At 38.6% G+C, this 10,621-nt stretch overlaps 1 protein-coding gene across 1 annotated transcript; it reads left to right on the top strand.

Annotated features, from left to right (window-relative positions):
- The first annotated feature begins 673 nt into the window (after nt 1-673).
- Nucleotides 674-9,525, top strand: LOC120625200. Its single transcript, XM_039892184.1, has 5 exons — nt 674-733; nt 5,024-5,112; nt 5,792-5,864; nt 7,370-7,573; nt 8,632-9,525. Exons 2-5 carry the CDS (start codon nt 5,040-5,042, stop codon nt 8,669-8,671), a joined length of 390 nt encoding a protein of 129 aa, XP_039748118.1. The 5' UTR covers nt 674-733; nt 5,024-5,039; the 3' UTR covers nt 8,672-9,525.
- The last annotated feature ends 1,096 nt before the right edge of the window (nt 9,526-10,621 follow it).

Raw genomic sequence — 10,621 nt, 5'->3', positions numbered from 1 at the left:
TTTTAGTTCCTTGGACACTAATATTACAGCTTCACAACACACAACGCCATAATACATACAATGATTTCGAGACAAAAACAATGTGATAACAGCTTGTTCAGTTAAATAAGATCAGTGCCCATAACTTAACAACCTAACCTTGGATTAACGAATAAACAGATAAAACCCATACGAAATTAAGAGATAAACTGGTAACTTCGTAAGAAGTTTCATTAGTCCTCCATGTAAAATGACAAATTTACGACAAGTTAACATGAAAACTTACACTAAGGGTTTTTTTTATATCACAACAAGTTAGCCCTTAACTGCGTCCTAATGGTTAGTGATCATGCAGTCTAAGATGATAGCGTGTTCGTCCTGTTAGTTTTACCTAAATAGACTCCAAGAGATGATGGGAATAAATTATTCCGCGGACCGTCTTTACCGGTAGCGTATACCTCCCATCAGGTAAAACTTGCCACTGATCACGTTTAGTAATAAAATAGATCGGTTCTTAGACGGGGAGATTTTTCCAATTCAAATTGATACTCACCTGTCATCACGCAAACCATATCTGCTCGCTTGAGCCCGCCTAGTGGGCGTCGAGTCGGTGGGCGGGCGGCAAGGCGGGCGGCAACAAAAGCGTCCTGCTAGCGTCGCCGCGCGGCATTCACGCGCTGCTGGTGGTGCGGTAGTGCTGAGTGCGGAATTGCTGGTCGGCAGCAGGCTGTGTGGCGCAACCGGATCACCGACGGTAAGTAAACGCATATTATGAATGTTTTAAAAAAATAATTTTATAGATAGATAGTTAAATTCTTTACTGCCCACAATTAAGAGATTATGATAATAAAGAATGGAAATAGTGAAAGAACAAATGCTCAAAGGCGGTCTTATCGCTTTAACCGATCTCCTCCAGACAACCCATAATGAAAGAAGCAAATCATTATCGAACGGGACAGAACAATATGTCAAAAATATGTTTTATTTCATGCATACTAGTTGTTTGCCTTTATTATATCCATACTAATGTTATATATAATCTAAGAATTATGGTGAAAGTTCGAAAAAAGTAAAGCATACGTATCATCCGGGAAACTTGTGAGATTCCAGTTCAGATATTCGGCATCAACAATTAAAACTATAACCTAAGTAGAGTTTTCAGTGTAACACGACTAATTTCACTTTGTTATGGTTGTACTTTTGTATTTTAATAATAAAAAATATAAATAAGAAAAGTAAGCTGAGGTACTTGGTCGAAAAAGTGTTGTCGTCTTTCCGTCTGTTGGAGCCCTAAATGTAAATTTTAAATAAATTTATTAAGAATTTTAAGCCTTACAACCGCCTCGGATATATCAAGACACAAAACTTCTTTTAACTTTCAAAAATATATTTTTTAATTATTTTGAAAGTCCTACTTTCATAATAGCCGTAATATTATTACGCTTCTAGGGTATAAGAAAGGCGCTCTTTTAAAGCAGAGCACAGAATTATTTTAAATTTAAACTAGCTTTTGCGTATCATACCTGATGATGATGATGATTACGATGTCTGATGTTAAGATACGATGTACCATTTTGTCACCGCATGAGGATGAATCAGCTTCAGCTTTATCTTCTTGCTTGCTTTATAAATATCGTTATTTCCGGCTTAAATCTTAGTATGGCTAAACGGAAATATATTACGCATTGAGAATGTACTGAAGGTGATTTTTTGTTGTTTGAAAACTCGGTCGAATAGTTTTTGAGTTAATTACAAACAAAAAAATAACAAATCTTTCCTTTTTATAATATTAGTTTTACTTAATATCTGTGTGCAGATACGCAAAATTACTCGAGCACAAAAGTCAAATTTCTTAAAGTTATACCACGTTAGTGATAATAATCGGTACTGACGGCTTAACTTACTCTGCGAGGCGCGGGAGTGAATACCGTCAATTTCCTACCTTATTTCGAGTCGAGAATCGGGGAGCCATTAGGCAAGTCTTAGTGAATACCAACACAATAAAACCTACCTTTTCTATGACCAGTGCGAATTAGTAGAATCCACACGCCTCAGAGAAATCTCAGGCATGCAGATTTCACCGTTGAAGCAAGTGATATATTAATATTGCTTAAAACGCACATAACTTAGAAAAGGGATTCGAACTCCGCACCGAAAGTGAAACTTAAGCTCTAACCACTAGGCTAACACCGTATCGGTTATAAGTATGTATCCCTAATCAATTATCGAATTCCTAACTTTTCTGTCAAAATTGGTTCAGCCGTTTCGGAAATTAAACTGAATACGCAGACAGCATGCTTTCGTTCAATTAATTTTCATAAGGGATATTTTATTTGATTAATGAAGAGTGGTTATTACAAACACACCGGCAGCCTATCGATATAAATTAATATCTAGATATTATGTAGTTCGACAACATCGGAGTAAATATTATCTTATTTGCATTGAATTAATGCTCATTTGCTACAACTCTGGGTGCATGCAACTCATTTGCATGGGTTTCTTCAGAACGTTTGTTAAATAAAAATCAGAAGTGCAGGATATGCAGCTCTAAAACGTGATATTAAGGCCAATTTACTTTGCCGACACAGAGTTTGATACTTGAGAACGACTCCTCGATTGTAAGTAATCAAATCTTGTATTAAGATTCATTAAGATTCATTGGTCATGCGGACAAATGGTTAACACCAACGTGTTAAATATCCACGAATGAACTCCGTATTAAATAAAATACGGCATTGTTTGTTAACGGAAATACCTACCTAATCGTAACAAATCAGGAATTGCTTGTTGTATCCAGGTTTATCAGTAGGTATGTTAGGTCACTATAGATACCTATTAATCGGTGCTCTTGCAAAGTTTTTGCACTAATAAGTTAGTGCCATTTCATTTGTTTCACTTTACATTCGCAATAATATATGAGAAACTCACACCGTGCCGTGACCGTCTATCCTATCAATTATAACTTAGACCTGACGTGTGATATCTGAGGGATATCCCGCGGTAACATATTAACATATTTTCCACGCGACTGTCCACCAAAGCTGCTTATTCCATAACTTCGCTAATTAGTTTGGCTTTGTTAAACGGCGACTGCTTCGACCGCAGCAATATTCGTCTATGCTACATATGTACGGTGGTTTGTAGGTTTTCCACCAGTACGGCTAGCTTGTTCAGGAGACAATTATATCCCCGGGGATAGGATAAAAATCTCCCACAGATCAATCAACTCTCAGAGCACTGACGCACAAGAGGAAATAATATCGTCATCCTCATCATATCAACCGCTAGACGTCCACTGCTGGACATTGGTCTTTTTCAGGGGCTCCCTGCGACGCGCTTGATGTCGGAAATAATATTATACAAAATGTGTAATAATAAACGGGGGTAACCTTCTCCTATTCTATGTTACCGTGCCCACCTAAGGGCACGTAAATTATATCCCTTGTTAGGGGATACAATCGGGGGATATAATTTTTATCTCATTCCCGTGTTAACCCTGCAGGGTAGGCGTTCAGCAGGCCGATGCCCACAGTGTGTTTAGCGATATAGCTATCTCAGGATATCACAGACACTTACTAGATGCTATCAAAGAGTCATCAGATCGGGAAAAGGAGACATTAGACAAGGACTGTGTATCGCATCGCTTTAAAGAATTAGCCAACTCATTTCATTCGTTTTTCGGAAGGACAGTAGCTGATAACCATTTTAAGGATTGTAACAGCGTCACCGGGGAGTTGGGGCGAGCGCGAAAGCTCGACATGAGAAGAACCCCAGGGCTCGACGACATCGGGGGAGTAGCAAGAACTCGAGGACACGAATCCTGTTTTGTAGAGTAAGCTAAGGACAGCCGCTGCATATAATTATGGAACGTACTTCGAGTGCTTTTGGAAGAAATATATTTAGAGATAATTTGTTCCTGTGCGCGCCCTGCCCCTGTTCATGTGTCTTTTTAATTTTATTGCTAAATAAATCAATTTAATATTATATGCTAAATGAAAGTTCCAGTTCAATATTAATACAGGTGCGTTATGCAAACATAAGCTCACGCAATGCTCGGCAATGGGCATAGAATAAATTTTCTCCCACTAACCTGGGAGCCTGTTTCGTGCCTAAAAGTACAAAAACCAGCTACCTCTAGTTTTTTTAACTGGAAAAATATGTATAACGTCGCGTGCAACGACTAGTTATTTTCTGCCCATGTTAATCTCAAAGCGGTGATGGGTTAGTGGGTAGGACTTCGGCTTCACTTTTGGGGGGTCTGAGTTTGAAACCCGGCACGCAACTCCTTTTCTAATTTATGTGAGTTTTTAGCAAATAACTAAATATCACTGGCATTAGGTAACGGTAATGGAAAACGGTATGACGAAACCTTATAGGTGCGTAAAGTTCACCAATACACACTTGGCCAGCGTAGTTGACTACAGTCTAAACCCTTACCATTTTGTTAGGAGATCCGGTAATGGGGTTTTAATTCATTCAAGGGCAATTGTATATTATTTTATATCAAATTACCAAATGAAATCTTCGAGTTGTCTCTCAATAAGTTCAAAGTTTATATAAAACGTTAGTTTACAGAAAAATCCTATTATAACATTAAGGATTATTTAAACGATAAAAAAGCTTGGGTGTGAATTGCTCTAGCTTCATAGCTTAATTTAAATTTACTGGAAGATGGTGATAAAAAAAAAAAAATTACCCGGCTAAGTTTGTTGTGGGCTCTTCTTAGACCAGGGCGCGTTTGAAACCCTCGTAGCTTTAGATTTAAGTTGGCGAACGAAGTTATCACCATCCCGTTACAATTATGTAAACAAATATGTATGAACGCTTCATAAGTGCCTGTGATAGGCCTACATGAATAAAGAAATTTTGAATTTGAATTTGAATTTGGGGTGACATGATAATGTCGACATTAGTACAAAGTAGGTACAATAGAATTTTACGAAGAGGGCTAATAAGGAGGGGACAGTTTTCAAACCAAAGGCTTGGATCTAGATTATCAAGGAACTACATGCTCTTATTATCACATATCGCTTGTCAACAGGAACCAGGCACGCGCGATGTGGCGCCGCGCGTGCGCAGTGGCGCTGCTGTGCACTGCACTCGCTCTCTGCGCCTGCAAGAGGGCCGAGAGTAAGATAGCCACATCGATAAATAGATCGTTCACGCACTAAAATACTCATAGCCATAAAAACACACACACATCCATCCACACTCACGCACACTTACAACAGACCTCGAAATTTGAACTACAAACTGCAGTTTCAGTAAAGCGAAGGCCACAGCGAAGGTTTTTCCATAGATTGCAGCACGCGCCTGTTCGAGAAATAGTCTTGTGATTGGTTGCACGCATGAGTAATAAGAGTGCCGCTAAGGACGCAGAATTACCAGTTTGATCATGTCTCCATATATTATCTCTCATTCTCGTCGATATTTTTTTTTTATATTAATTGACCAAGCATGTGGCCCAACTGATTGTAAGTGGAAAAGATCGACAGGCATCAAAGCAGGGTGCTGCCCTGTCTCCATCAACCTGAGGCGTAGGTGTTAAGAGCCCTACTTGCCTGTAATTACACCAGCAACCACGCCTTTCAGACCAGAAAACAGCATAGCAACAATGTTTCTTTTCAGCAGAAATAAGCATGAAGGTAGTACTTCGACATATGTAGTAGATAGTACTACGAGCTCTATGATACAAAGCTCTAGTATTACTAAATATGTCAGTGCTGCTATCATTGGAACACCCAGAAGAAATACATATGTCGGTAGCATGTTTTTGTGTTCATCTTTACATGTGTTGGTATGTCGGCAGTGTCGGCGTCGCCGTTCGTATTCACGCGCTACGGTCGCTCGTCGCCGGCGCACCACATGGCTCAACGCGATCGGTGAGTGATCGGCTCCTAGTGAAGTGATTGGTCGTTTGCTTGGCGCAATATTGAACGTCACCGCAGTCCCGTGTTGGACGCCGCAGTTTAATCTTACCTTAAGTGCGAAACACCCTGAGCGTATCAACGCATAACTTGCGCCGCTGAAAATACGCAGAATGTACAATTAATTAAGTCACGTTAATACAGTGGTGCGTAGTTGCATATGAATTGTGAATCCGAATACAGAAAAGTAGCTGTTTTTAATTTTATTTTGTTTCGAAGAAGTCTTGTCTTATCTAAGCATAAACGCGTACGGTTTAACCTATTAAAGAAGATTATAAGGCGACGCAAGATGTGCTGGAGTTTTCTGGGCCCTATTACTCGAGGTAACCCATAATAATATTATGTCTACGTAACCTTTAAAATGAAGCTGAGGGGTTTACTTTTTATTTTATGAAAGGTGCTAATCTCTGGACCTACAATTTAAATAATTTTTTGAGAGAGATAGCCCAACTCTAAGAAAGGTATAGGCTTTAAAACCATGCTATGAACTTTTGAAATCGGACAACGGGCGGGTGATCTCTACGGGCAAGTCGTAGAGTAAAAGTTAGTGTTGATATGTTCGACGCTAGAAGGTATTGTAAAAAATGGGTATACAGCACCCGCAGGTGAACCTGCGATCAGTTCCAGTGTTGGTATATTTGAAGGAGCAATAAAAAGGGAGGTACCGACGGCGGTGATTAATTTTAGCGCCACACAAAACGGTAATTACAAGCTACCGGTACCGCAATGAAACGAAGAGGCCGTTACGGAGTTATTGTGCCGTAAAGCATATTGACTCCAGTTTAAACGGTGATTGTCTTCGTGTGTGTGTGTGTGTGGGACTGAAGCAGGAGACAGGGATTTGTCATTAGTCTTTCCAATGAAAATATACATTTTTGTGTTTCATTACACATCTTATTCATGGGTTATTTCGGTACAGTGTTTAAAATAGTTTATTAAACAAAGTATAGTATCTATCCTTCTTTATGTAGTTGAATTCTGATGGAGCGTCAAAGCTGATCCAATAAAATGGTCGTACTTTTTGATCAGGATTTTATTTAAGCTTGCTTGGTATTCCATTAAAAGCACTCGCGCAAATAACCACTTTGCAGACTTTCATAACTTGGACAATTCAACCTAAGAACCAGTAACCCTCAAAACACTTTTAGCCATCAAATAAAGAGGAAACAAAGTCAAACACGTATGACCTTATATAACCTTGGAGAGAAAGGTGGTATCCTTTCTTTTGAAGGCAATTGCTTGGCAAGGAAATCAACTAACAAGTGTAACAATCAGCAATCTAAGTTATCTTCGATTATATGGATAAGAAAAAACATTATTCTACTAGATTTTGTATGGGATTGCTTATTTCTTACATTATTGAACGAAGCGTTGGAAACACGAAACCCTCAGTGTACAAGACTCACCTAACCCCCACTTGTTTGGGTTTTTTTAAACTTGACTACGATCCTCTTATGCAGATTCCACTTGGTGGGGCGCTACGGGAAGCGCTCCGGAATGGACGACTCGCAGCTTAGGCGCGCGCACCACGCACTTGCGCTCGCGTTAGCTCGTCCAGACAGGAGAGACAGAGACAGACCGCGGGAAATCGAGAGAGACGGCGCGTGGCGCGAGAGCTATCCACCGTATGTGGCAGCTCTGTTGCTGAGGAGTTACAACAAGAGGTAGGAACACTCCAGCTCGTCCAAACCACTAGAAGAGACAGAGTAAGATAACAGGCTGGCGAGACTACAGTGCGAAGCACGCGTGCTTCCACCGTACTCGTATGTGCTGACGCTGTTGCTGAAGAACTACTACTAGAGGTAGGCACTTTCCGGATCAGCCAGACCATAAGGAGAGATAGAGATAGACTACATGGCGGGCAGGTGAGATATACGATGCGAGTGTTACCATAGCATGTGGCGGCTCTTGTTGATGAAAACTAGAGGTAGGCACTCACCAGTTAGTCCAGACCACCGGAATAAATTAAAGAACAAGCTAGAGAGAGTAACAGTAGTTATAAGATTTATTATTCGATTTAAAATTAAGATTTATATTTCCTTAATTTAGACATGGTATTTGCAAAGAAAAAATTCTGCCGAGCTGCTTTATCTGCGTGCGCTGTGTAAAATGTCAGCCATACGTAAATATTCATTTACCTACTACAAAAATTTGGCTCATTGTAGCGAGCTTCTCACCTGGGAGTCATATATATTCTCTTGTGTATTATATAAATGATGCATTTTATGTTTTAAACACAGGTCTAAAATTATTTAATTTTGAATTGATTTTCAATCATAATTTTTCGGAATATGAATCCTTACAAAACTATATTTTTTTATCAAGAATCCTTGTCTGACTTAGCAAGTTATTTTTATACATAGCTTAAAAATAATGTAAAATGGAATTAGCGCGTTTGCGCTCTTGTGGGAGTTTACGTCTATAAGCAATCCCCGAAAGTATCCGCGCGGCTCAATTTTAATAAGACCAAATGAAACGGTTGAAACACAAGGAACAGGTAGTCTTATAGTGTAAGATAGGTAGTATTTTACTGTATATTTTATATATAAAATGGCTCAATACCTGAATTCTATAATTGGGTATATATACTGGGAGTCGAACGCGCCGGTCACTCAGACTAGACCGCATTTGTAAGATGTGAAAATCTAGTTTAAGTTTTACATATTATGTAAACCATAATATTATTTATAGTTTGGAATCTGATATTCTTCTTCTTTAACAGGGCACCAGAAGTCGTGGACGTTTCTTCTGGAGAGAACTGAAATAAAACTTGCCGATACATGAATAACGTCACAGCACAAATACTTTTTTTTCAATCATTGATGTACATTCCGCTCAATCAACATTAAATAACTAGTTTTTGATTTCTGTAACCACAGTTTCCAACCGATATAAGAATTGCGTCTACAACATCTCGATTGGCTACAGAAGTTACACTCCAAAATAATGGTTTGGTAGTTATCTGATGGCAATTTTCCAATTTCTAACTCAATTTAGAAATACTGCTTTCGAGGTTTGACCGACAATTTGAACTAAATAAGTATTTAATTTAAACTCTCTTCTGAAAAATTAGTGGTTAATTCAGTTGGTTCCAAATTATAAGGCTGCGGATTTGGATCCAGCTTGAAAAACTATAGACACTTATTAGTTAGACTTTTATAGTTCCTCTGCTCAAATAGTCTGATGTACATTCACAATTTCTTTTGGAAACTATGTAAAAATTAAATTAACATACTCGTAACAATTTATTTTAATTACAATAATTATTAAACAATGGAATTTTGAAAATAATGAATACTAGTCATCTAAATCCTTCAAATAAACACTGTTGTCTGTTGGTGTACGGTACATGCAGAATCTTTGAATCTCCGCCGCCGTCCGCCATTCGGCAACTGCCGGCCGTCGCTTGAACTAAACAATTTGAGCGAACGAACTAAACTTACATGTTATTTATTTATATTTGTTTTACGCATATTTGTAGTGAGCGCCAAGTTTCTCTATTAAGTTGTTAGTAATATTAGCTAGATATAATATAATGAAATGTTTATTGTACAGACTGATGAAACAGTACTAAGAGCATTATACAATACATGTAATAAAATCGATGCGACTTTTATACAATGTGTTTTATTTGCATTTATCCCACTGCTGTGCACAAATTTTTGATAGGAGAGGAACTCAAATAACTAACTAGCTCCTCTGAAACCACGCAACAGATTTCTATACGGATTTCACCATAATTTAGATACATAAATGGTTTATTTAAGTAATAAAGGTTAAGGTATGAAAATTAAGCTTAATATATATATATGTGGATTTCCGCAAAGTAACGCCTGCTTCTATCCAACGGTTTTTTGGTTGTGCAATAAAGTGAATAAATAAATGTTTTGTAACACTTGCATAGAAATTAGACCGACTGCACCGCGATAATGCGGATTAGCAGGCTTTATATATTATTATAACAGTGGGAGTTAGGCACGGGGGTGGACATGAAATCCATATGCTAACAATTTTTACCCCAACGTAAGAATCGTATTTTGGACCTCGTGACCTCGTTTCAATATTACGCTGGCCACTTCACCTCACACAAATAATTCCCCCTACTGCGTCAATCAAGTACACCAAGAGTTCCTTGCAAACTTTTGACGTGACAACGTCTTATAATTCGATGGATCCGGCTGCACGCACGAAAAAACATGACGCATGCGGCGTTACCTCGCTTTGAGGCGTTCCATTCAAGGCTTAAAGCGCAAGCGAGAGCGCGGCACGAGCGACAAAGAGGCACAGTCGGCCTCCGCGTTCGACATCTGTCTCTCTCCTACTTGAGTGAGCAATGCGTCCGCGTGTACAGCTTCTATACAATAATACATTTACATGTTTTCGGCAAGGATGAAGTGCAGTGAAAAGTGAATGTGGTGTCAATTGTTTATAGCAACGATAATATCTATCAAATAAATAAAATTAAAATTTTCTTTTGAAAAATGCAACCATGTATTTTCTTACGACGTTGTCACGTTCAACTATCGTCAGTAAGCCGACTTTACAGACAACCAATTTTTTTTTTCTGAGCGGTACAGTAATTGATGAATTTCTCAATGGCAAGGTTCCGCTTTCATCTCTCGTAAGATAGAAATATGAATGTTAAATTGCAAATTGGCGATTTTGGAAAAGCAACTATTTGCTGGTTTTAACCTTTATTGCACAGACAAATA

The sequence above is a fragment of the Pararge aegeria genome, chromosome 7, assembly GCF_905163445.1.
Source record: "Pararge aegeria chromosome 7, ilParAegt1.1, whole genome shotgun sequence".
In the NCBI taxonomy this organism is placed as follows: Eukaryota; Metazoa; Arthropoda; class Insecta; order Lepidoptera; family Nymphalidae; genus Pararge; species Pararge aegeria.
Note: the sequence above shows the minus strand (reverse complement) of the source record. Positions and strands in the feature narration are given on the sequence as shown.

Bases quoted from the DNA above. Each gene is read 5' to 3' on its own strand.
- LOC120625200 (XM_039892184.1), top strand. From the start codon at position 5,040: ATGTGGCGCCGCGCGTGCGCAGTGGCGCTGCTGTGCACTGCACTCGCT. The intron at 5,865-7,369 runs GTGAGTGATCGG...CCTCTTATGCAG, and splicing joins CACATGGCTCAACGCGATCG to ATTCCACTTGGTGGGGCGCT. The intron at 7,574-8,631 runs GTAGGAACACTC...CTTCTTTAACAG, and splicing joins CTGAGGAGTTACAACAAGAG to GGCACCAGAAGTCGTGGACG.